Below are 27,816 nucleotides of genomic sequence, written 5' to 3' on the forward strand. Positions count from 1 at the left end.
TAAGAATCAAAGAACAGACAAGAGGCAATAGCTGAGGTAAGAATGAGACAGGATTGCAGTCAATCCCCAGTGTTGTTCAATCTCTACATTGACCAAGCAATACAGGAAACCAAAAAAATAGGGAAATGGGATTTAAAGTTCAATGAGGAGAAACTTTTAGGTTAGTCGATAATATTGTCCCATAATTCTGTCAAGCAGTAAGAGGACTCAGAAGAGCAATTTAATAGACTGGACAGTATCTGGAAAGTATGCTATAATACAAATATCAAAAGAAAGTAAAAGAAATGTAATGGATTGTAATCAACTTAAATCAGGAGAAGCTGAGGGAATTAGATTCAGAAAAGAGATACTGACAGTATGAGTAGTAGATGAGTTTTGCTATTTAGAGAGCAAAATAAGTTACTATGGCCGAAGGAAAGAGGACAGAAAATGCAGACTGGCAATAGCAAGAAAAGCTTTCCTCAGAAAGAGAGGTGTTTCATACCTTATATAAATTTAAGTTTTAGGAACTCTTTTATTACAATCTTTGTTTGGAACTTGCAAGGGGAACATGGATGATAAATAGTACAGACTAAAAGACAACAGAAGTCAGAAGGTTTTGGTCCTTGAGAGAACTGTTGCAGGGAGACCAAGGGAGATAACAGTAAGCAGGTTCAGGAGGATGGAGGTTGCAATAGTCACATAGGAAGGAGGAGACCTGAACAGAATAGACCCTCCGCCACACACTGTAAAGTGTATTGTGGAGTATTGAGGTAGATGCAGCAGAGAGATGCATCAAACCAGTGTTTGGACTGAAGTCCACAACAACACTGTTTTAGTATTCATACCAGGGAGAAACTCAGATGGTGCTCATGTATATGAGTAGTCTGATGTCTGAATGTTGTACCAATTTAAGGAGTAAATATCATTTCCATTCACTTGGACATACTTACAAGCAACTTTACAAGGCAAAAAGAAAGATTCATTCCATATTTCACTAGTAAAAAAGGAAAAGAAACAGTGTTTAAAATATTGAATAAAGTGTCAGAAAGAAATATACTGGGGATGTAAGTGGTACAATCAGTAGTTCATAATGTGGCCTCTCTGCCAAGTTTTGAGTAGTAACTAATAGTGTTTATGAATGCATATTTTCTGGGTTCACAAAAACCATTGATAATTATTTAAAAATAATTGCAAGGCTACCTATTCATTTATTTATATAATAGAGGGACATGGGAAAAATATATCTAAAAACAAAGAAGATGTGACTTACCAAGCGAGAGCGCTGGCAGGTTGGTAAGTCACATCTTCTTTGTTTTTAGATATATTTTTCCCACGTGGAATGTTTCCCTCTATTATATTCACATCATTAATTTGAACCCAACAATTACGTTTGTTATTGTCACTGTTGCATTTCGAAATCTTTTATGTCATCTTATTTTCTCTTTCTGTTTTTGCAGGTAGTTTCACTTTGTATTCACCTTCTCCTTTTTACCGTAATCTACCATACAATTTTATCCAGCCTATATATACTCAATAATACGTAACCCACTTCCAAACCATAACCAAAATTTTTTTTTCTTCCGCTTTCAACACTACCGCTGCTATAAAATCCACCGTTTCCAGTTCACAAACAGTTCCTTTCACCTATTAAACAACCATTTCGGCTAGTTCTAATAACTTTCGCTTTATGTCCATTTCCGTTTTGCCCACATCACTGATCATTTTTAGCCACTTCCCACAGGTTTTAACGTCATTATTTCTTCGTCAGACAATTGTTAGCCTCATTTTCATAATCTGCCACCACAAAACCACTCCTTTTAATGCATTTGCACGCAGTTTTTTCGAAATTTTTCCCGAATTTCTCCATCCTTTAACGTGTTTTGGAGGCAACACAACCACCTAACCTTTGTGCACATCGTTGTTTACCAACTCAAGTTCACCACAGGATCAACATAGCTCAGCTTTTACCAACACTTTTTCGCCTTTTTTCACACCAGATATTAGGTTGCTTTCCAGTTCACCTTTATCTCTCCCCATATATTTTTATTTTCATTTTCATTTCAACCTCATGTCACACTTTCCACCTTCTAATACCATGTCACCCTCACAACATCCCCACAACGACCCCATTAAGTTTTATTTACATTCCCTCCGCAAAAATTGTTTGTGTGTCTATCAACCTGCCAGCGCCCTCGTTTGGTAAGTCACATCTTCTTTGTTTTTAGATATATTTATTTATTTAATTATTTACATTTTATGGCCTTCATTGGACCACTCTAACCAACTTTATATCAGGAATTTTTCAGTTTCCTGTCAGCCCAGTACTTCTTCATTCTCTTGGATCTCATCCTTCTTTCTCCATCAGAAATCACCCTTCCTATTGTCTGTTTGTTGATTCTCGTTTGCAGTCTGGTTCGTTTGTCTGTGAGTTTCCTGATTTTGTCAGTTTTGTTTCTTATGTCTTCCAATGTAATCTGTAGCTCATCCATATCTTCCTTGATTTCTGTAATCCACTTAATGTTGCACTTATTATCCACAATTTTTCTATTTTGCTCCTGATGATCCTGTTCTCTGGTGTTCTGATTATGAAATGTGTTTCTTCCTGATTGTACTCATTACCAGTTCTATTTCCTTGTAAGGCTACCTATTATGAATGAATTAATATTAGTTCCCATACTTGTAATTTCCTGTAGATCCAGAAGAAATTTGTTGCCATCATACTTTGGTAGCTGCCTTGCTAAGTGGTTCAAACCTGGGAGATACATCTGTGAGTTTTCCCGTATCAGTCAGTAATAATGTTTTATTTATGAATGCCACCAATATGAACACAGATATTAACATGACACTTCTCATATCTTGTCCACAATATAATATCCAAAGAAAGATGGATGGGCACTCCCTGCTACCAAGAATCCAATATTAATCAGAATTATGTCAACTAAGGAAAAATCCAATCTTAACAACCAAGAAAATATGTTGAACATGAACACACTTCATATGCTGTGATCACAATGTACACTCTTTTATCCCTCCACAATGACCAGTTTCAACAGTCTTCTGCTGCCGTCACCTGATCTAAGGGAAAACAAAGATAATATGGAGGGTGGAGGGAGACTACAATTCATGTGATGGACATATAAAAATATACAATATTCCATGCACCTTCTGGAACTCACTATAAAACTGCCATGTTACACTACATGAAGTCAAAGCATGAAAGGCACTCTCCACATATACATGCCTTGATAAAAATCCAGTTGATAAAATACACTCGGTCGGTAAAATGAACACAAATGATAAAAACCCCAGCTAAAATCCTTGTATCATCAATGCAGGCTGGAGGCAAACACGATTCTTACAATATAATTCTTCAGGCTTTCCCGGCAAAACATTGTCATGTTAATTAATTGGATTTCTGCCAGTTATTTGCATCTTTCTTGCATGATATTTCAACTGCATGACTCGTAGTCTTCTTCAGGTGCTAGAAGACTGCAAGTCACGCAGTTGAAATATTGTGCAGGAAAGACGTGAGTAACTGGCAGAAATCTGATTAATCACCAAGATTCTTACAAGCTTGCCACACAGCACCATGCTGCCATCAGTGTTGACATAGGGTGGCACTTAATGATGACAATGTTTGGCTTATGGGGTGCTCAAATGCTCGGTCATCAGCACCCGTACAAAGTCCCAAGTTTTACTCAGCCCAATTTATTACACAGTCCAATCTAGCAATTGTCACAAATGATGATGATGATGATGATGAAATGATGAGAACAACACAAACACTCAGTCCCTGGGCAGAGAAGATCCTCAACCCAGCCGAGAATCAAACCCGGGTCCCCGCGATCCAGAGGCAGCAATGCTAGCCACTACACCACGAGCTGCAGATGAGGTAGCAGTTGCTACAAAGTTATCTATCTTGTTGCTGGATGGCATGTGTAGTACATGCTAAATGATCATGTACTGTGGTTACCAGCAATGAATAGTGATGCACCAAAAGAAAGTTTGATTTTTCAAAGTGCTGTATTGAACAATTAGGAATGCCACCTGGTGAAACATATCAAATTACTATGGGTGTACGCCCATATAAAATCTGTTGTAATTACATGCTGTGCCCTTATTGATAGTGTGAATACAACAGTAACAATCAAAAACTTAAAAAATCAATAACTTTAATTTACAAAGCAAGATGATGTGAAAAGAAGAAAACCTCACTGGTGCAAGCATGAATCCTAAACTGGCCAGACCTAGATGGGTCCCACAAAGTACCCACATAGAAAAAAGGGGCAACACACCCAACAGCCATTTGGTGCTGAACTTTCTTCAAAAGTCATCTAATCAAGAGGCATATGCAAACCTTACTGGGTGTGATGTGTCTACTGCAGAATCAATTGAAATGACATATACCATAACAAAAATTATGTAGATGACTAAATAAAATTAAAAGTATGAACAGTTGATAATAGTGCTTGTGTGAGTATGTCATACAGCATGCAGAGGATGTCTGTAATCCATGCTGTGTGAAATATGCTCTACAAAGACTCATTCATGCTTTTAATTTGGTATGTACCATTTTAATTGATTCTGCAGTACACAACTCACTCCCACTAAGGTTTGCATCTGCCTTTGAATCAGACGACTTTTGAATGAAGTTCAGCACCTTGTGGCTTTTGCACACGCCCCCCCCCCCCCTCCTCCCTTTTTTCTGTGGGGACACTTTGCAGGACCCGTTTGGATATGGCCAGATTAGCATTTGCACTTGCACCAGTGCAGTTTTCTTCTTTTTACAGCATACTGCTTTGTAAATCAAAGATATTGTTTTTTTTAAGTTTTTGATTATTACTGTTGTTTTCACACTGTCAATAAGGCCACAGTATCTAATTACATAGGCCCATAGCAATTTTATATGTTTTGCCAGGTAGCATCCCTAAATGTTCTATTGAACACTGAAAAATCAAACATCTAGTGCACCACCAATCGTTGCTGGTAATCACTGTATGTGATCATTTAACATGTACTACATATGCCATCCAGCAGTGACATAGATAACTTCGTAGCTGGTGCCACCTTTATGTCAACACTCTGCTGGCAGCATAGTGCTGTATGGCAAGCTTGTAAGAATCATGTTTGCCTCCAGATTGCGTGGTTTATACAATGATTTTAGCTGTGTGTTTTTTATCATTTGTGTGCATTTTACCAACTGTGTGAATTTTATTAATGGGATTTTTATCAACACATGTACCCTTGACGAAACTTGTCATCTTGGAGCAACAAAAGCGTCTACAATGAGATTGTGGCATACAAAGTATGTTCATTTTCAACCATACCAATCACCCCACAGTCATGTGTACCTTACAATAAAGTCTGTGGATGACTTGTTTAGGGAGAGATAGTTTTCTTTCCTTTTTATTTTACTTACTAGCTGAGTACTCGGAATTCCCTGGGTATGTATTTGTTCCAATCCTCTATTTGTTTGTCTCATCATCCCCCTCTCTGTCCATCTCTACTCTGCCTTCTCTCTGTGTCCACATGCACCACACCTCACTTTCTGCCCATCTCCTCCCTCCCCTCTCTCTGTGTATTTGCTCCTCCACTCTCTCTCCACCCATCTGTCCATCCCCCCTCTCTCTGTCCATCTCCACCTTCCTGCCCCCTCTGTTCATCTACTCCTTCACCCTCTGTCCCTCTATTCCAAACCCCCTATCTTCTCCTCCTCTTCTCACTGTCCATCTTCTCCTCTTTCCTTTCTCTGCCCATCTCCTCCTTTCTCATCTCTCTATCCATCTCCTCTTGTCCCCCCCTCTCTCTCTATCAATCTCCTCCTCCCCCTCCTCTCCTCGTCCATCTCCTTCTCTGCCTCTCTCTGTCCACTTCCTCCTCCACCACTCTCTGTCCACTTCCTCCTCAACTTCTCTCTGTCTGTCCCTCCTCTGCCCTCCCTCCATCCATTTCCTCCTCTTCCCCTTATCTGTCCATTTCCTCCTCTCTCTCCCACTGTCCATCTGTCTCCCCCTCTCCTATCTCTGTCCATCTCATCCTCTTCCCTTTCTGTTCATTTCCCCCTCCCCTCTCTCTGTCCATCACCACCTACTCCACTCCATCTCCTTCTTCCCCCTCTGTCTCTGTCCATCTCTTCCTTTCTCCTCTCTATCCATCTCCTGCCCCCCCCCCCCTTCTCTCCCCATGCTATCATGACCACTGCAATAGGGGGTTGCTGGTTCTTACCACCACTGTATTTCTTCCCAGTAAGTAATGTGGGTACCAAGTCTTGTTGAAGTCAATCCAGGGTTTAGTAGCTGTATCTTTCCCTTGGCTTTGCATGCATATGCACATATTTCATGCATATTTAATATATTTCACACATATTTGCACCCATATTTCACATGTATCTCTAGCAAGTTTACCCAGCAGTTTCTTTTTCTCGCAGCTTATTGTTTACGTAGTGATACCTCCCGAATTATGTATCATACAATGATATAGTGTCACAGGTATGTACAGTGGTATATGTGGCTACTGTCTGTAAAATGTGTTGTGAATAGAGTCAGCAGTAAAGAAGTAATAAATTAAAATATCATTCATGATGTAACATTTTTGCATACATCTCAGTGTTCATTGATGTATCTCCTGAACTATGTGTTGTACAATTATAAATTTTTGAGAGTACATTCAATGGTACATGTGAATACTTTCTGACAAATTTGTTGCAAACAGAGTTAGTAGCAAGGAAGTAACAAATTATGAAGTCATGTCTGATACGGCAGTTGTACTGCATGATAAGTGAAAATGTGGTAAGCAATAAACTTCTTTCCTTTCAGCATTTTTGAAGTGGCAGGACCAGGGGGGGGAGGGGAAGGGGACAGTGATAAAATGTTTGAAATTAGGTGTAAAGTTGGTTGCAAGTCACTAGGTACACTAAGTACACTCATTTTCAAAAACCAGATGAAAATAGTCTGGCTATTTGCATGTCATGATCTACCCTACATTTTGATCCCCACGATCACCCCTTTGAGAGACAAATGCTTTTAGTTTTACAGTAGTTCTTTCCCTATGGTAAGTGATACATGTACCAACTTTGGTTGAAATTGATCCAGTGGTTTACGAGGACTTTTGGAACATACATATGTACATACATACATAGACTTTTATAACATGTATGGGTTAATAAATATACAGCCAGTATTAAGTTATAAATGGTAGATCAACTTGTCTGGACAAATAGAGGGATGGAATCAGCAATAATTTTTATGAGATCCATCTTTAATGTCACCCAAAACTATTTCAAGAAACCACAAAAAAATTAAAGTTCTTTGAACCATGCTTGTCCCGTGTATGAAAATGGATTTATAACTTGGATAAAAAAAACTACAGAAGCTTAATGCAAAACAAAACATAATCTCAACATAATCTGTATATAGCATTTCGTCCAATAAGATTCAATTTTTCAAATCTTTTCAGTAAGGACATTTGTTTGAAACTCTGCTCTGCAGTCATTTTCAGGAAAGATAACCCCTTTAGCCCCCAAAATTATTTCCCTCCAAATCTTTATATGATTTTTTTTTTTAATTCACTTGGGACTTGAACTCAAAAATAGGATGAGTAGGGGATCTATTCTGAAGTCCAGCAAACACATATTTCCCATTAAATTGGGCACTTGTCCACAGGAAAGCAGGTACATTGTCCTGATGCAAGAGTACTTTGCAAATAGAGTTAGTAGCAAGGAAATAATAAATTATGAAGTCATGTCTGATGCGACAGTTGCACTGCATTAAAAGTGAAAATGTAGTAAGCAATAAACTTTTTTCCTTTCAACATTTATGAAGTGACAGGGCCAGACATGCAAATAGCCAGATAGCCAGATAGCCAGACTATTATAATCTGATTTTTGAGAATGAGAGTACTTAGTGACTTGCAACCAACTTTACACATAATTTCAAACTTTTTATCACTGCCCCCCCCCCCCCCACACACACACACACACACTGGCCCTGTCACTTCAAAAATGTTGAAAGGAAAAAAGTTAATCGCTTACTACATTTTCCCTTTTCATGCAGTACAACTGTGAGTAATAAGAGCCAGAAACCTTTTTACTGCATCCATGAACATTACTGGTCTGGGTCAACAAACATAGCCCCCCCACACAGAATCCATTTTTCCATGTGCAAAAATTCTTATAATATATTATGTAACCGTTTGTATGACATGTCTACCATCTCAATAATCTCACAAATCATAATGTGATTGCCTCCTACCATAATGTTTTCATACCAAAAGATTTCCAGTGAGCGTATTGAAAGTCTTTTGGTCCGAATACAGCTAGTTAATTTGTCTGTTTTTTTCTTTTTACTTCTTTTGCGTGTCATGCAAAGTCATCTATTAACTTCTTATATCTTGTTTTTGCTAAATGTAAGTTCATATACTTGAGAGAAGAAGTCTACTGAATGATCGTGTGAAATACAAAGTGTAAATATAAAAATATTAGATATGAGGCTGGAGGATTTATTTACATAGAGTTAGGGAAATAATAATTTCTTCTTTCAACACAATATCCTATTTAATTTTCACAATCATTGTTAACTGATATTTGAAAAAAAAACAATAATTTATGTGCCACTAGTGTTACTTGTCATCTGTCATTTCAATGTAAGGATGGGAGCTATAGCTTTGGTTTCTAAGATTAGGTGTCAAGCTGCTTTTGTTCTGCAATTTAATGTCACAACTTTCGCTGTGAATAAAACAATAAGAGCCATTGTTTGGACACCACAAGAAACTATACAGTCTACGCACAGAAACTGGTTACATACAGTCACCCGTAGAAATGTAGTCCCCTATAACCTGATGACACAACACTTCACATACAAAAGAACAGTGAGCAGACAGTTAAAACATTTGTTTAACTAATTTTATGGTATATTGCTACAAAGTTTAAAAGAATATTCACGTCATTTCTTTTAGACATAAATTTTACAACGCTGCTGGAAGTTAACAGCATGCTATTTGAATAGCTAAATCAAGTTTTTATGCTATTGCTACACCAGCTGTAATGTAGAATAGGCATAAAGTGTGGCCTTAATGCAGTGTTGCATTAATTTGCATGCCTTTATTAAAATGTTCCATTCTAATCTCTCCATAAACACTTTTCTTTCAGGCATTACCACAGTATGGAAGTATTTGCAACTTTTGATATTTTGGATTCAAAAGGAGTGAAAGTGGCAGAAGGCCATAAGGCATCATTCTGTCTAGAGGACAACCAATGCATGCCTGGGGTGCGTCCCTTCTATGCCTGTGCCAATTTTGGAGATCAAGGAATTTCTGTAAACTGTTCTGATATTTATAGGCATAATATTGATTGCCAGTGGGTGGACATATCAGAACTGAGTCCTGGAATGTACACATTCAAGGTATGATTTCAGGAAGCACCTTAAAAATAAATAGAATAGAAATATGTTACTTCTATGCATGATGCAAACAGAAAGGAAAGGTAATTTTTTGATTAACATATGTTAAGATGTGTAAACACCATACGGCTTTCTGTTGACAACAAAATTCTACGTATTAAGTACGGAAGTATTGCTGCTTCATTGAAAATTTAGATGGTTTTAATAGCAAAATTATAAATAGAAATGAGTGTACATATATCATGCATTGTAAAGTAAAAGGATTAAATCTTGAATACTCTGGTGATAAAAGCTCTAAAATAGACAAGCTTGAAATTTTTTGTCTGAGTTTAAAAACGTTAAAGTAATTTGTTTAAATGAACACTGGCTTAGTGAAGGTACAATAAAAATCTTAAGTAAAACTGAAAACTTTAAGATAGCTGCCAGCTTTTGTAGGAAAAGTAAGTCACTTGGGGGTTCATGCATACTTATTCATTCAGATTTAGACTACCATGTAAAAAGTGACTTTAACTTTTTAAATGAAGAGTGTAGTTTTGAGGGGTGCTCTGTCAAATTAAGGAACCTAAGTGTTGGGGTCTAGGGGTAGCGTCTTTGATTCATAATCAAAACGTCTTCGGTCCCGGGTTCGATCCCCGCCACTGCCTAAATTTTGATAAATAATCAGCATTGGCAGCCGAAGACTTCCGGCATAAGAAGTCATCCTCATTCTGCCAATGGCCTTGTCAAAGAGGGCGGAGGAGCGCATAGAGGTTCAGGGCACTCTCGTGTCCTAGGGGTGGGAAACTGCCCCTAAAGACGGAAGAATCAGCAATGATCAACGACATGAGGATGCAGAAGGCAATGGAAACCACTGCATTAAAGACACATAACGTGTATCCACAGGACATGTGGCCTGTAATTGAAGAAGTGTCATGATGATCTCTCCATTGGCAAAAGATTCCGGAATAGTCCCCCATTCGGATCTCTGGGAGGGGACTGCCAAGGGGGAGGTTACCATGAGAAAAAGATTGAATAATCAATGAAAGGATAAAGTTCTATGAGTCGGGGCGTGGAATGTCAGAAGCTTGAACGTGATGGAAACTAGAAAATCTGAAAAGGGAAATGCAAAGGCTCAATCTATATATAGTAGGGGTCAGTGAAGTGAAGTGGAAGGAAGACAAGGATTTCTGGCCAGATGTGTATCGGGTAATATCAACAGCAGCAGAAAATGGTATAACAGGTGTAGGATTCGTTATGAATAGGAAGGTAGGGCAGAGGATGTGTTACTATGAGCAGTGCAGTGACCGCATTGTTCTAATCAGAATTGACAGCAGACCAACACCGACAACAATAATTCAGGTATACATGCCGACGTCGCAAGCTGAAGATGAACAGATAGAGAAAGTGTATGAGGATATTGAAAGGGTAATGCAGTATGTAAAGGGGGACGAAAATCTAATAGTCATGGGCGACTGGAATGCAGTTGTAGGGGAAGGAGTAGAAGAAAAGGTTACAGGAGAATATGGGCTTGGGACAAGGAATGAAAGGGGAGAAAGACTAATTGAGTTCTGTAACAAGTTTCAGCTAGTAATAGCGAATACCCTGTTCAAGAATCACAAGAGGACGAGGTATACTTGGAAAAGGCCAGGAGATATGGGAAGATTTCAATTAGATTACATCATGGTCAGACAGAGATTCTGAAATCAGATACTGGATTGTAAGGCGTACCCAGGAGCAGATATAGACTCAGATCACAATATAGTAGTGATGAAGAGTAGGCTGAAGTTGAAGACATTAGTCAGGAAGAATCAATAAGCAAAGAAGTGGGATACGGAAGTACTAAGGAATGACAAGATACGTTTGAAGTTCTCTAACGCTATAGATACAGCAATAAGGAATAGCACAGTAGGCAGTACAGTTGAAGAGGAATGGACATCTCTAAAAAGGGCCATCACAGAAGTTGGGAAGGAAAACATGGGTACAAAGAAGGTAGCTGTGAAGAAACCATGGGTAACAGACGAAATACTTCAGTTGATTGATGAAAGGAGGAAGTACAAACATGTTCCAGGAAAATCAGGAATACAGAAATACAAGTCGCTGAGGGATGAAATAAATAGGAAGTGCAGGGAAGCTAAAACAAAATGGCTGCAGGAAAAATGTGAAGACATCGAAAAAGATATGATTGTCGGAAGGACAGACTCAGCATACAGGAAAGTCAAAACAACCTTTGGTGACATTAAAAGCAACAGTGGTAACATTAAGAGTGCAACGGGAATTCCACTGTTAAATGCAGAGGAGAGAGCAGATAGGTGGAAAGGATACACTGAAAGCCTCTATGAGTGTGAAGATTTGGCGGATGTGATAGAAGAAGAAACAGGAGTCGATTTAGAAGAGATAGGGGATCCAGTATTAGAATCGGAATTTAAAAGAGCTTTGGAGGACTTACGGTCAAATAAGGCAGAAGGGATAGATAACATTCCATCAGAATTTCTAAAATCATTGGGGGAAGTGGCAACAAAACGACTATTTACATTGGTGTGTAGAATATATGAGTCTAACGACATACCACCTGACTTTCGGAAAAGCATCATCCACACAATTCCGAAGACAGCAAGAGCTGACAAGTGCGAGAATTATCACACAATCAGCTTAACAGCTCATGCATCAAAGCTGCTTACAAGAATAATATACAGAAGAATGGAAAAGAAAATTGAGAATGCGCTAGGTGACGATCAGTTTGGCTTTAGGAAAAGTAAAGGGACGAGAGAGGCAATTCTGATGTTACGGCTAATAATGGAAGCAAGGTTAAAGAAAAATCAAGACACTTTCATAGGATTTGTCGACCTGGAAAAAGCGTTCGACAATATAAAATGGTGCAAGCTGTTCGAGATTCTGAAAAAAGTAATTGAGGATGTAGGTTGCAAGTGCTACTCTGAGATGAAGAGGTTAGCACAGGAAATGAATTCGTGGCTGATTTCAATATCAAAGTGTTGAGTGAAAATGATCAATCATCAGAATTCACTGGGTTAATAAAAAAATACAATTTCAAATTAAATTTTTCAGAATCAACAAGGGAAAATGCTCAGTCAGCTACGTGTATTGACAATATTTTAACAAATTATTTTTCTGAAGATGTACATAAATTTTGTTTAGATTTGGGTATTTTGTTCATTCAGCACTATTAACTGAGTTGCCCAGATCAAGTGAGGAAGTTCTGTGTAAAAAGGTCTATGTAAAACAAAACTTTAATCAGGAAAACATGATTTCATTTCATGACAAGCTGAATGAGACAGAATGGCACTTTGACAAAAATATTTCAAGCATTGCAAATTTTGAAGCATTCTTAAGTAGTTTTTTAAATGTTTTCAATTAAATGTTTTCACCTACAACTTATTTTAATAAAGTGCTAAGAAAAGGCAGTTACATAATGAACTAAGATATAATAAAAATACTGATTTTGTTGAATGTGTTAGACAGTACAAAATTAAATTTATTAAAGTTGTCAAGGCAGCAAAGCAAATGGCAAATAATAGTTTAATTTTAAGACGTGAGAATAAATCAAAGGCAGTGTGGTCAGTTGTGAAATCTGAATTAGGTGTTAATGTGTCTGGTCATGAACTTTGTAAAGTCAAGCTTGAAGATAAGCTTATTGTGAAAACAGCTCAAATTTCAGAATACTTCAATGAATTCTTCATAAATGTAGCAAAATCAGATATCAGTGTTGCAGATTATGACAACAAAGTATGTCCCTTCGGACTTGATCAAATATTGGAATGCTTCACAAAATTTAAAGCAGTGTCAGTGACAGAAGTAGAAAACCTTATATTAACAATGAAAAACAAAAATTCTTCAGGTTAGGGTGGGATACCCATAATAGTTCTCAAATTTGTGTGTAAAATAATAGGACACCCACTATCTTTAATAATAAACCAGTCTTTTGAACATGGATGTTTCCCAGAGATGCTAAAGTGTGCTGTTCAAAAAAAGGTCAATAGAGGATATGGGAAATTATTGTCCCATATCTCTTCTCCCAGTCCTGTAAAAACTGTTCAAAAAAGCTACTGCCATCCAGATTCAAAATTTTATTGAAAAATATGAGATTATTTTGAAAACTCAGTTTGGCTTCCAATGCGGGAAAAGCACTACAGATGCAATACACAAGTTTGTGGATACGAGTAGCACATCATTAGACAATAAAAATAAAGTCACAGGGATCTCTTGTGATTTCTCAAAAGCTTTTAACTCAACAAATGATGCACTTCTTATCCACAAACTTGACATGTATGGAATTAGGGATAGTGCTTTACGGTGGCTTACTGCATACCTGTGCAATTGAAAACAAAGAGTGAGTGTCTCTTCAAATGCAGCAAATTACTTTTCCAAATGGAAGACAGTGACACAAGGTGCCCCTCAAGGTTCTATCCTTGGACCTATTTTGTTTATATTCTACATTAATGACCTCTCTATCAACCAATATCAGTGCCCCATCGGTCTCATTTGCAGATGACATGACTGTATTAATTGAAGAACAGGAGCCAGAAACCACTCTTATCACCATCATCAATACAATAGATCATTTAGAAATTTGGTTTCATTTCAGTGGATTAACCCTAAACAATCCACAAGCCCATGTGGTCCAGTTCAGAACAAAACAGTCAACATCCCAGTAAATTAAAATAAATCACATAAATCAAATTCTGGGAGAAGCGGATACTGTGAAACTTTTAATATTAAACCTAAACAAGAATTTAAAGTGGAATAAATATGTTGAATATCTATTAAACAAACTATGTAGCATTGCACTTGCAATGCAAATATTAGCTAATGCCACTGATGTGGACACAAGAAAAATTGCATGCCATAGCTACTTCTAGTCAGTTATACAGTATGGTATTGTTTTTTGAGGAAATTCAAGCAACTTAATGCACATACTGAAATTCCAGAAAGGAACTGTTAGAAACATGTGCACTGTACACCCAAGAAAATCATGTTACCCAGTATTTAAAAATCATAAATTATTAACAGTGGTCTCCCTATATATCTATGATATAATTATACCAGGAGAACTGCTTTGATCACACTTACAATACAAGAAATAAATAAAATTTTATGCTGCCTGCTTGTCGTTTAAAATGATGTGCTCAAAGTCCGCAGTGTAAGGAAATGAAAATTTACAACAAACTAAAAGCCAAGGACATTCTGCATGTGAAACTAGATTCACTGAAAAGAAATCTGCATGACATCCTACTTCAGTGATGCTACTATTCAGTTGAGGAATTCATGATTAATGAACTGAATACTTGAGCAGGATGTAATACATCAATTGTCTTTTTATGTAAATGTGTGAATGTATCTTTCTACAAAAAGTTACATTAACATTTCAATCATCTTATTAATCATAGATTTATATCAATGAAATTGTATAAACCATATTTTGATGTGTCTCCTGCACTCTAATCAAATGATTAGCTTTTGCATGTTATGAGACGAATAAATCACAATTCACAATTCTCTTAAGACAGCCCCAGCTCACTTAAGTCATGCTGCAAAGCATGTTTCTATAGATAAAAACTGTCTGCACACGCAATTTTGTTATGGTTTTCTCAGCACAGAAAGCTGTTGGGTTCTTTTAAACCAATCAGTAAACAACATTAGACATTTCAAATGAGCACCTGATATTTCTGTGATATCCTTATTGAAAACAAAATCACAAAATTATTTCATTCTGTCCATGCCATATTTTCAATAATTACTTCAGCTGAGACACCACAGGCACTATCTGAGGGAAGAAACATCAGTGTTATGGTATAGATGAAGGTATAGAGTAACAGATAGGAATAGCTGTTAGGAGCTACTCCTGTGTAATCTGTACATATTACCAGGCCAATTATAAAATTACTTAATGATGGTTTTTTTTTTCTTTTGAATCTCTTTTCTGTCACCCATAGCTGTAACAAACATTTCAATAATAATTACTTCGAAATAACTTCAGAGTAGAGAAAAACTTGCGAATGTTATTATTAAAACTGACAGCAAGGGCATTGACATTATTTTTATTTTATTTACTAGCTTTACACATGCAACTTAAATCTCCCCATCTCCTTCCTCCCTCCTCCCTCAGACCCTCTCCTGTGTCACCCTGTTTTCACCCCTCCCCAATGGGAGGTGGTTCATACCACCACAGTATTTCATTCCAGTCAATAAGTGGCATATATACCAAGTTTGGTTGAAATCAGTCCACTGGTTTAGGAGGAACTGTAAAAGAAACATTTTATAATATATATGTAGTAATAGACGGAGAACCTCTCTTACACTGGACCAAGGTTTGGCATATACAGTATTTTCTACATCAAAATTTATTAAAGTATAATGACGATTTTAATATGCTGCATGGTAATAAAATTATAGTCATCATATTAATTTTAAAACAAGATGCTGATGTATATAATGACACCTGAAATAACAATATTGAATAAAAAATAATAGCAATAATTCTAGTGATACTATTACTACTACTACCACCACCACCACCATCACTACTACTACTACTACTACTACTACTACTACTCCTGCTGCTGCTAGTGATGGTACTACTGCTAATAATAATTATGACAACACTGACAGCAGAAAATACAAAAGTAGAGGGTGTTTATAAAGTCACTAGCTGTTTTCCACATAACATATTCCCTGTCGAGGAAGATTTGATATCTCACCTGTATTTCATACCAGCCCACTGGTGATCTGATGAAAACTATGCTGAAGTATGGCTCAGGTCACCAGTGTGCCAAACACCACTAGTGTAATAATACGTCTGTATGATGTCACTACATGAGTGCTTGCTGGGCTGTCTATAGCAAACAGGACATATTGCTGCATAAACTGCTGCAGTATTGGCCAGCTAGACCCTGCAGTGGCCCTGAAACAATGTTTTTTTGTTGGAAATTTCAACCATACTGCCTTATTTGGTAAATACATATCCTACAGGAAATAATAAAAAATAAAAATAAAGACATTTTCACATGAACTTTGCACTCTTTAACAACTGCAGTCTCAAAAATTCATTCTTGGTTTTATTGTTTTCATTGAAACAACTGATGCACATTTTAGGTTGTTCTGGACAGTCATTGCAGAAGGTTGTAACTTTCTTGATTTTGTTTTCTGCTGCTTTTTTGCCTTCCTGGGCGAAAATCCTCTTGTAGCCCAATGTGAAGTGTCACTGAAATTTTCTTGTTAGTCTCTTAGTTTTTCGCAAAGTATGGGCTTTCTTTCTTGATGGAGGAGTGGCACAGGTCACATATTCACATAAATGCAAGGCAACAGACTTTTTGAAAATCCAAAGTTCTTCTCCTCAAAGTGCTGTTTTTACAATGCAGAATCCCAGCATTTACTATAGAAGTCCCTAGTAAAAGTTCCAGTACTACTTTTCTCCACCATTTCACCCCTTTCTCAATGGTAAATAATGCGAAGATGTCTGGTCACTCAGATCAATGCTTTTCTTTATTTTGTACTCCAGCATAGCCTTTTCCTTTCCCTGATGGTCTCTACACCATCATTATGTTCAGGAACCACTGAAATCATTCTAAACCTCCTGTCATCCACCCAGTTAAAAATTTTGAGACCATTATTGTTCTCTGCTCCACATATTTCCCCCTTTTTAAGCTCCTTCTCCACAATATCCTTGAGCAGGCCTGCTCTATTTGGATTAATTGTTCCACAGAGAAGCATATTTATTATCTAAAAACTTATGCACTAGAAAAATGCTTGTATAGAAATTGTCAGCATACAGAATGCAACATTTTCAAAAAGAGGCTCACATATTTTGTAGTGATAGCCTCAACATGACCTGTAAATTTCAGTTCATCATCTTTCCCTTGGTAGATACGCAGGGCAAAAGTGTAGCCTTCCTCTGTACAAATTTTGTACAGTTTTACACCATACTCACATAGCTTTCCTGTGTGTAAATTTTGTACAGTTTTACATTTTACACGTGAGACTTGTTGGGGATATTCTGCCTAAAATCAATCTTCCTCTCAAACAATTCATACATTCATCAATTACTACATCTCTTCCATTGGTCAGAGCATTTTGAAAGTTACTCTGCAGATATTCAGCTAACAACAGTACTTTGTAAGACTTGTCATTTATGTTTCTAGGGGCATCATTATCAATAAAATGCTAGCAAGATAATAATGCCAGAAATAGATCATGAGGCATAGTGGCTTTTATAACTTTATTTTTGTACAGTGAATTCTTTAAACAATAAAGTGAAATTTCTGGGACCTCATTAAACCCCATAATTAGCATTATGGCAATAAACTTGTCTGTTTCTTCCTCAGAAGTGTCAACCCAACTGGCTAGTTGGGATCTTTTTTTGCCTGTCATGTTGTACACTTTCTGTACTGCATATCTGTTTGTTTCCAACACCATTTTGTTAAATATGTCTTGTGTTACCAGTATTTTGAAAACACTGGAAGGGGTGTCAAAATTTGTGGATATATTAACTGCTGAATCCCAATTAAAAATTACTCTTGTTATATTTTGTCCAGTTGCTATCCAAATTGAGATATCATTTTCATTGCCATTATCAGAGTTACACATGGTATTATGAGCCTCATCAGAACAGGAGTCATTATCACTTACATTTAAATCCAGAGAGGATCTTGACTCTTGGGGATTGTAAGCTGGCTCATCGTCAGATGCAGGAGAGACATCATAAGAACTGGAGTCACTTTTATTTAGGTAGTAGTTCAGATAGTAGCATAACTCTCCTCATCTGCTGGTGTAATACATCTCCACTTCCTTGTTACTGGCAGCCCAGAAGCAGTTGGATCCATTTCTAGCTAAATATGCAATGAAATGTCATTATATCGTGTGGCCAACCATAACTACTATAGAGCATAAACAATCATGTCATAACTGTCAAACATACCTTAAAGCAACTATTCTTGGCTACTAGCACTAATACAATTTTAAAGCAGTTTTTCTTACCTGCAAACACTAACAAATTGCAGTTTTAATGTACAACAATATGTGACCTGTTTTCTGTAGCATTTGGTGCTAAAAGAGTGCAGCACAAACAATTGGGACACAGTAAAAAGTGTTATCAGGTCACCATTGGGCCAAATGGAAGCAATAACACATTTGAATTATTTATCTCATTGTAAAACAAAATATATACCTTTGAGCCTTTTCCAGCTTAAAATTTGATGTAACAATCGTTTCCACAATTTCAGGAAGTCACCAAAATTCATGCCAATTGGATGGAAAGAATTGTATTGGGACACGTGGTGCACAGAGCCACAGGGAACATGTTAAACACTTTATTATAGACTATAAACATGAACATACACTTCTTAACACAAATTCAGTGCATTTCATTGTGATGACCCTGCTAATGTAAGCACACTCCTGTGTAGCCCAAAACAAGCTCACTAACATATTTATTTGTTCCACAGCTACAAATATATGGCTTTCCAATTGTTGACAATTAGTGATTGTCACTTGATATTCTTCAGAGCTGGTAAATTTCCAGAAGATAAATCCAATGGGGTCAAATTGGGCAAGCTAGGAGCCCTAAGTCTCAGTGATGTACGGCCAATCTGTCACCCAGGGAAAGTGGCATTCACCTGTAGTCCTAGACAGTTACAGGAAAATGTGGAGGTAGTCCATCTTCTTGTCAGATGATAGTATCTAGAATGTCATCCTGAATCAACTGAGGCTCCAGAAATTATTCCATTAGGTCAGGATAGGTGTGACCTGTTGCTATTATCTCAGCAAATATGAACAGTCTGTACACTATTGATCTTGTGATATTCCACACACTTATCCTTTGGCATTTCCTATTCTATGATACATATGGCTGTTCTTTTGCCAAATCCTATAGTTATATCAGTTCACACACCCACAGTGTGAAGTGTTGCCTCATCACTGAACTGAATGTGCTGTGTTACATATGCATTTATAAAGGCATCCAATTATTCATAGAGCATAGTGCAAAGCTCATAGATAAGTGAGTGGCCCAAAGACTTCCTAAATGATAGAATCCAGTATGTTGTCCTCAATGGCAAGTGTTCACCATAGACAAGAGTATCATCAGGAGTGCACCAGAGAAGTGTGATAAGACTGCTGTTGTTCTGTATATACATAAATGAACAAGAACGTGAGTACTGTGGTAGGGAAGGGAAATGGTCGACTTCAGTTTATTGGGAAAATTATAGGAAAGAACGGCTATAGAGGAAATCACATATAGGATGCTTGTGGGATTTATTCTTGAGTACTGAGTGTTTGGGATCCGTAGGAGGTCAGATTGAAGGAATATGTCAAAGCAATTCAGAGACGGGCTGCTAGATTGTTACTGGTAGGTTCAAACAACATATAACTGTTACAGAGATGCTACAGGAACTCAAATTGGAATCCCTGGAGGGAAGGCAACATTCTTTTTGAGAAACACTATTGATAAAATTTAGAGAACTGGCATTTGAAGCTGACTGCCAAACGATTCTACCACTGCCAATATACATTGCACGGACCATGAAGGTAGGATACGACAAATTAGGCCTCATATGGAGGCATATAGACATTCACTTTTCCCTTGCTCTATTTGTGAGTGGACCAGGAAGGGAAATGACAAATAATGGTACCAAGCACCCTCCACCATGCACTGCACAATGGCATGTGGAGTATCGATGTGGATGTAGATGTAGATGTAGATGTGGATGTATATGTAGATGTAGATAGCCTGTCTGGTGGCATAGTCCTCACATCCAAGTTCGTGAACAGTTTGAATTTGGTAAGCACCTTTTTTAAATGAGTCAGAGTTTTCCACATAAAGGTGTGTGCAATCCCAAGTTCCTTACTTAGCCTTCTGGTTGATGCTGAGGGGCTGGAAGTAATCACTTCCTAGACCATTCCACCGTTTCATCTGCTACCACTAGCCTTCCCAAATGCTGTTCATTAGTAACAAAATCAGTTTGCTTGAATTTTTTGACCATGTTCTTAGTAGCATCTCCGGTAGGACGTGGTTTTTGAAATTTATGCATGAAATTATTACATGCCTCCTTATACGACATTCCACATAGTCAGTCAACAGCAACAACTGTTATTTCTTCTACTGTGTGCATTCTTTTAAATTAGCTGCAAAAAAGTCAAAACTTAAACGTTAAGACAGAAATGGTTAGAGACTTTACAAACAGCCCATATTTATGGCTGTGCAAAGAAGAGATTTTATGATATAGTGAGTTCCGAGGAAGAAGACTACAGCATCTATGAGTTTTGGGAAATAAGGAAGATCTGATGGGAGAGACTTTTTTTAAATTATTACTAATGATAAAGGTGCAATCAGAAGATGTGAAAGATAGCTACTTAGCTTTAATGGAGTAAGAGATGCGTAGAGAGCAAAGGCAGGTATTATTGATGTTTTACGTGGTCCAGCCACATTAATGTGACCACCACCTATGTTCAGCATCAGAGTGCAATAACCACTCACAGATGTCAGGTGCCAGCACTAGCTGTGGATGATATATTAAGCATTTAGGAGCAGGGGGATGAAATGGAAAACAGTGCAGTCATTGCTGTAATGTGGAAATGGAGCAAAAAAAAAGGGCATGATCATTGGCTTTCAGGCCAAGGGTGAAAGCATTTCTGAAACCACTAATTTTGGAAACTGTTCATGAGATGCAGTGGTCAAAGTATAATATGCATGGCAGAATCTATCTAAAACCATCACCGAGCAACTGTGATGGATCACGAGCCATAAATGAGGGGGTGAAAAACAGTGGCAGAGAGATGTGTGAGAGAACAGACTTGCAATGTTGAGCAACTGATGACCCAGATGAACCAAGAGGCTGCCAATTGTGTCTCCTCAACGATTGTTGAGAGAGTGTTGCTGCATATGTGCCTCCACAGCAAGACCTGGTTCATGCACCTATGCTGACTGCTATTCATTGGCAACAAAGGCTGAAATTTTCTTACCGGTACCACAACGGGACATCTGCGGAGTGGTGACAGGTGGCTTTTTCAGATGAATCACATTTTATGCTCCATCGGACAGATTGCCAGTGGTGTGTATGGTGTAAAATCTCTGAAAACTAACACCCTGCAACAATCATTGGAAGACTCCAGGCTGGAGAAGGAGGCGTTACAGTCTGGGGAACGTTTTTATGGCATTCCATGGGTGATCTCGTCATTCTGGGAGGCACAAAGGATCAACAGATGTATGCATCTGTCCTTGGGGACCACGTCCATCCATACATCCAGTTCGTTTTTCCTCAGCATTCTGGCATCTACCAACAAGACACAGCTTACAGTGTAAGTGCATGGTTTGAAGAGCATCAGAATGAGTTTGCCATACTTCCCTGGCCACCAAACTTGCTGCATTTAAACCCAATCAATAATCTGTGGAACCACCTCAATCAGGCAGTTCATGCCATGGATCCTCAACTGAGAAACATGGCACACCTGACTGTGGCACTGGATTGACATGACTCCACATCCCTGTTGGTACCATCCAGAACCTCATTGACTCTTTTCCTGCACATCTTGCATTGGTCCATACTGCAATAGGTGGTTATTCAGGCTTCGGACAGGTGGTCACATTAATGTGATTGGACAGTTAGTGCGTATATTGTTAGCCGTATTTTGAAGTTGGAAATGTCATTTGGTTTTCTGTGCAATGAGGGAGATCATTCCAGAGGCTGCTTTCTGCTACTGAAAAAGACTTAGAGAAAGTGGCCAAGTAATGAGAATGAGTGTTTCTGCTTTGTTGTTCAGACTAGAGAGTGAAGGTGGAGAAGAGATATAAGTAACTGTATACAGATAAAAAGGTAAAGGAGACAGGGTGCATAGAAATTTCTGTTTGTCTGTGTGTAGCCAGGATAGCAATGCATATTATGGTAAAATTATGATCAAAAAGTCAAACGTTGGATGTTATGCTGGGGTTACCTACAGCTATGAAAGAAGCTAAGTGTGTGAAAAATATTATTACTAAGGTGAACTCTAACATTCTTATGTTCATACTTTACTGTTGTTGATCACTCATTTTAAATTATGTCAACTATTAGTTTAATAGCATACAGCATAAATAAAAATGTTGAATTTTTTTTTTTTTCAATATATGAACTTTTATGATTAATGAAAATGTCAACATCAAAATTACTTCTTTGTTTCAGGTATCAATAAATCCAGAGTTCAAAGTTGCTGAGATGACATATGAGAATAATGCTGCTGTTTGTTCTTTGTATTACTCAGAATCATTTGCACATGTATTCAACTGCACAATACAACGGCCATGAGCATATGAAGGATAATAGAAGATGAAGATATATGGTGATGAATGTTAACAACACAACATATTTTCTTAACAAGAAGACAATTTTGTTCTTCAAGAACTGAGAGGTGTTGAACAATTAAGGACATGTTAACTTATAATGTAGCAAACTACCTACAAAACTGCACATGCAACCATAAACTAAAAAGTGTGTATATATGTTATTTTTTCTGTACATAGTGCACAAATATTTAAGAAGTTTGAACATTTTAAATATTTTTCAGTCTCAGTAATAAATTCATTTAACAATCAATTTGTACAAAAGTCTCAATAAATGTGCTTTTACAAACCGATGGCTTGCACAAACAATTCAACTACCTTCTTTTTGGACATTTGCTGTAATTATATTCACCTGACATTTGTATAAATCTACAGAAATACTGTATAGTGGATGATGGAGAGTATTTCTATTGTTCATTGTTTGCCCTTTCTTTCTCATATCATTTGTGAATTCCTGTGAATTTTCTAATACTTATAAAAAGTGTACCACTTCTTTAGAGTTAAAATTATGTGACTGTAAGAAGGTCCTAAATTGAATAATTTTAGAAAGGAAACTAATGGTCAAAAAAGAATGTTTAGTTTTCGTTGACTTACTAACACAAATAGCTTACATAAAATAGTAACGAGTTAAACTCAACCGCTATTACTCAGAAAGACAGCCACCTGTCACTATATAAAACAAAGATGCTGTAACTTACCAAACGAGAAAGGGCTGGTAGATAGACACAATAAAAAAACACACAAACACACACACAAATTTCAAGCTTTCACAACCCAAGGTTGCTTCACCAGGAAAGAGGGGAGGAGAGGGAAACAAGAAAGGATGTGGGTTTTAAGGGAGAGGGTAAGGAGTCATTCCAATCCCGGGACCGGAAAGACTTACCTTAGGGACGTTAATTTTTTAGACTAAAGTGAAAATAAAAATAAAGGTGAACTAGAAAGCAACTGGAGTTCCGGTGTGAAAAAAGTCGAAAAAGTGTTGGTTAAAGCTGAGCACAATCCCGGGATTGCAATGACTCCTTACCCTCTCCCTTAAAACCCACATCCTTTCATCTTTCCCTCTCCTTCCCTCTTTCCTGATGAAGCAACCTTGGGCTGTGAAAGCTTGAAATTTGTGTGTGTGTGTGTGTTTGTGTGTTTTTTTTATTGTGTCTATCTACCAGCACTTTCTCCTTTGGTAAGTCACAGCATTATTGTTTTTTGAATTTTGGATTTAAAGGCATTTGAACCCATTGCTTCTCCATCAATACTCTCCACATCGTATTCTTTGAATTGAGTTGAAGGGTGCCTTATCGTAAAATCTTTTACCACCCAATCCAAAAGCAACTTCCCAATTACTACAGAGCAAGCAACCTATTCTTTGTGGCTTTAATAATCCAGTCTCATATGTTTCTAAGCACGGCAATAAACTTCCTGCAATTAGCTTTATGCCTGCAGGACAATTTTTCTAAGTGCATATGCTCAACTTTCTAGGCAATACATCTGCTCCACTGTACATTAAATGCTTGTCTTAAGCTCCTCATATGCATTTTGAACTGCCAGTTAGTAAATGTAAACAGTGTTGAACTCCACCATGGATATATGAAAGGCAACTGCATATTGGTTTTTAAGGTACAGCTTCCAACATTGTTGCTGCAGGCAGTGTACTGGTTGTTACCTATCTCGTTTCTTAGATAACTGAAAAACTGTGGAATCTTACGCAGTATATTGTGGTAGGACCACTCTCACCACGTGTTTTTGAATGAGAATAATACGACTAGTTCCAGCACAATTTCAGCAACCCTTATTTTTTAGTAGCTGCTGAAAGATTACACACTGCAGATCTTGTTTGTCTAGGTGGTTCTCGAAGTTTTGTCTGCAAAATAATCATTCCAACAAGCATGGCCTGGGTTTTCATCTTGTTTGAAATAAACAACACCAGATCTGAAATACTTTCAGCTAAAATTATATTTATTCATATTTTTTGTTAGTAACTACACCATTTTCACTATGAACATTGATACTCTAAATCCATTACACTGCACTTGTCACATAAACACGTCCATCTCCCTCCAATACAGACAAAGAAGTGGCGAGCAAGCCAACATGTGCCCAACAGTTGCAGACATTCCTGCATTCTAGATTCTTTGGTCTACCTTAATAAACTCCAAAGATACATATAAATAAATACATATAAATATAGTTATAATAGAGGGAAACATTCCACGTAGGAAATATATGTATGTGTCTGTATGTGTGGATGGATATGTGCGTGTGTGCGAGTGTATACCTGTCCTTTTTTCCCCCTAAGGTAAGTCTTTCCGCTCCCGGGATTGGAATGACTCCTTACCCTCTCCTTTAAAACCCACTTCCTTTCGTCTTCCCCTCTCCTTCACTCTTTCCTGATGAGGCAACAGTTTGTTGCGAAAGCTTGAATTTTGTGTGTATGTTTGTGTTTGTTTGTGTGTCTGTCGACCTGCCAGCACTTTCATTTGGTAAGTCACATCATCTTTGTTTTTAGATAAATACATATAAATATACAGCATTTAACACCTTAAACGAATCCATTATTTATCATAAAAGAAAATATTCATAATTAAATAAATTAAACTCATTTCCTGGCAACATAATGAAATTACCTTAACTCTTTACTGTGGGCATTGTACTTTTCGCATGAGATAAACTTTATCTCTGACATTTAATTACATTACAGCAGTTAGGCAGTTGTATGTCACGCAATAAGTAGTTTAAAACAACTCACTTTATTATAGGCCTTTGCATATTCCCCAGTTCAGACTACAGGTTTTTCTCTCCAGGCTTCACAGTGTGCTAGACTTGGTTCTTAAGAATGACGTGATGTGGGGCGGCGGGTGGAATAATTGTTATATAAATGTTCCTATTATTTATGCTGTTGTTTGCCGTTCTCAACACTGGCTCTCTAACTACAATATTGGCAACCAGAAAGTGATTAGCAAAACGTGAAGCCTGTAATTAGAATTCCTAGTGCCCACTTCATCTGAGAAATACATTTATAGCTACAGCTTATAGCTCTGAGGAATTAGGAGATTGTCTGGGATTCATAATCAAAAACCATTTTCTCTAAAATGTTCACTATATTCTAAAAGTCACAGACCAAAAAGAATCTACACAATCCAACTACCAGAGCAGTTCAGAATCTAATGCACTGATGCAACTATAATTGTTCAAATTAAATGTTTAGGTGAATGCTCGCCATAATTTGATGCTAATGTTCATCAAACGCCGCGCTAAATAATGGTAGAATGTCTGTCCTGCGACAGCACATGAAAATACGACATACGCAAACTGAAGATAGATCATTGAAGTCATCCCAGAATTAACACTTCACTCGAAAACGATTTCATGGTTACGCGTATCCCGAGTAACTTATTAAGGCATCCAAGACTGTTTATAGCAATGATACCGATGCGACGCGACTCCCGGCACAGGTGGTGCGCTAATCAGCGTCTGGAGAGAACTGAGCCTTTTTTCCTCACACAGCATTCTTATATATAAAGCCGTGGTGCGGGCGGCTAAGGGAACGCCTGATCAAATCCGCTCTCCCGACTAGCCGCTGGGCTAGTAATGCACCACTTTAAGTTATTGAATAAATCATTGCTTCCTTTGCTGATGGCCGATGAAGCTCTCAATTTAAATGTGCAATCAGCAGACAGGTAAGTAATCATAATAAAAGTCTGATGTGGCTAAGTCAAATATTTTGGGCGAGAGAATTAATTTAATTATACTACACGCTGTAGACGAGCTCTGAACTTGCCCTTTGGAGATACGCTATCACTGTAGTTTTATAGTTATTCAGTTGAAACTTCTCACATCTTTATGATTATAGCGGATCTCCCTTCTACTTAAATTTAAACACCCTAGCCTTATTTATTTGCCTACTTAATCTATCTTTCTTCCTTAATTTTTAAGACAAAACCAGAAAATCATGAATTTCAACTAAAATTTTAATTTGTGAGATCCAGAATACTGTTTCTACTAAATTATTATGCAAAAGGAATCTAAATATAAGTTTTTAAGTTTCTAGCTCTTTTCTGTTGCGCCAATGATTTTTACAGAAAAACGTCCAAATTTCGAAAATGGTTAAAGCTACTGAACTGATATCCAACACATATTGATTTAGTATTACTCCTGACATGCTAGAAACGTTTCAGGTTATTTACTTGATTTTTCAAGTATTGCGCAACATTTATGATGTCGGAGCTAGTTACAGCGGACTGGCTGGCACACAATGGAAAGACTGATGTGAATTTATATGGCGTGAGTAGACTGCTTCCCTACATCACCCCTCTACTTAATTTTTTTTCTAATGTAAATGGAGAAAAGAAAAAAAAATTTATTACAAAAAGGGAAGCAAGAGTACAGCTTAACTCCCTATGAAAAATTAAAATTTAAATGTAAACATACAGAAATGTTAAAGTTAAACTTATTACCTACTTTAATTATTTGAATTGCTGGCATGTTCACTGCTTAATAAGCAACATTATCACTCAAAATTTAAGCAAAATCAATGAAATACTTTGGCATACATATTGCCTTAGACAGACAAACACATAAAATATGTAAAATTATGAAAATCTTAAATCCATTAAATACATTTTTACATACACAAATTCAAAGAAAATAACACAGTTATTCATGATACATAAACAGATAATTATATCTTAGCAGTCTTTTCTAAACCTGAAAGAAAATTTCACAAATCATGACAATTTCATTTTTACACACATGGTCGTAGCCGCTTTGGCTGGCGTTCTACACTTCCATTCACAAGGATAGAGGAGGGGAAGTTGCTATGGTGTGCGTCCTTCACGTTCACTCTAAATTACATGGGGAAAGGGGAGGGGTCACTGTGAGTTGTGTCCAAGTCACTCCACGCTTTCACGCAGCTACCAGGCTGCCATTATCTGGTTTGTCCTGTAGAACAAACAAAAAGAAAGCCTCAGACTCTGTTCACTTAATATCTAAGGGTGGGTCACAATGAAATGGGGATATGTACATTTTATCTTTGAATATGTTACTGGAACAGAGTTAACAGAACAACTTCAATTTTACTCTCGCGGTTACTTAACTGTCATAAAATCAGTAAACAAATGGCTCAAAACACCATTAGTCACGTAC

General features: G+C 37.4%; 2 protein-coding genes across 2 annotated transcripts in view; one reads left to right on the top strand and one right to left on the bottom strand.

Annotated features, from left to right (window-relative positions):
- LOC126473537 (lysyl oxidase homolog 3) overlaps window positions 1–22,973 on the top strand; it is a 123,365-nt gene extending 100,392 nt beyond the window's left edge. Inside the window, exons 7-8 of the mRNA XM_050100651.1 lie at window positions 9,128–9,380; window positions 22,523–22,973. Of these exons, the coding sequence (XP_049956608.1) occupies window positions 9,128–9,380; window positions 22,523–22,645 (376 nt within the window). The 3' untranslated portion in view covers window positions 22,646–22,973. The remainder of the gene's footprint in view (window positions 1–9,127; window positions 9,381–22,522) is intronic.
- The window catches only part of LOC126473538 (protein fuzzy), a 173,998-nt gene continuing 161,662 nt past the window's right edge, over window positions 15,481–27,816 (bottom strand). Inside the window, exons 9-11 of the mRNA XM_050100652.1 lie at window positions 17,997–18,196; window positions 16,070–16,272; window positions 15,481–15,611 (exon numbers count right to left, since the gene is read on the bottom strand). Coding sequence (XP_049956609.1) covers window positions 18,193–18,196 — 4 coding nt within the window. The 3' untranslated portion in view covers window positions 15,481–15,611; window positions 16,070–16,272; window positions 17,997–18,192. The remainder of the gene's footprint in view (window positions 15,612–16,069; window positions 16,273–17,996; window positions 18,197–27,816) is intronic.

The sequence above is a fragment of the Schistocerca serialis genome, chromosome 4, assembly GCF_023864345.2.
Source record: "Schistocerca serialis cubense isolate TAMUIC-IGC-003099 chromosome 4, iqSchSeri2.2, whole genome shotgun sequence".
In the NCBI taxonomy this organism is placed as follows: domain Eukaryota; kingdom Metazoa; phylum Arthropoda; class Insecta; order Orthoptera; family Acrididae; genus Schistocerca; species Schistocerca serialis.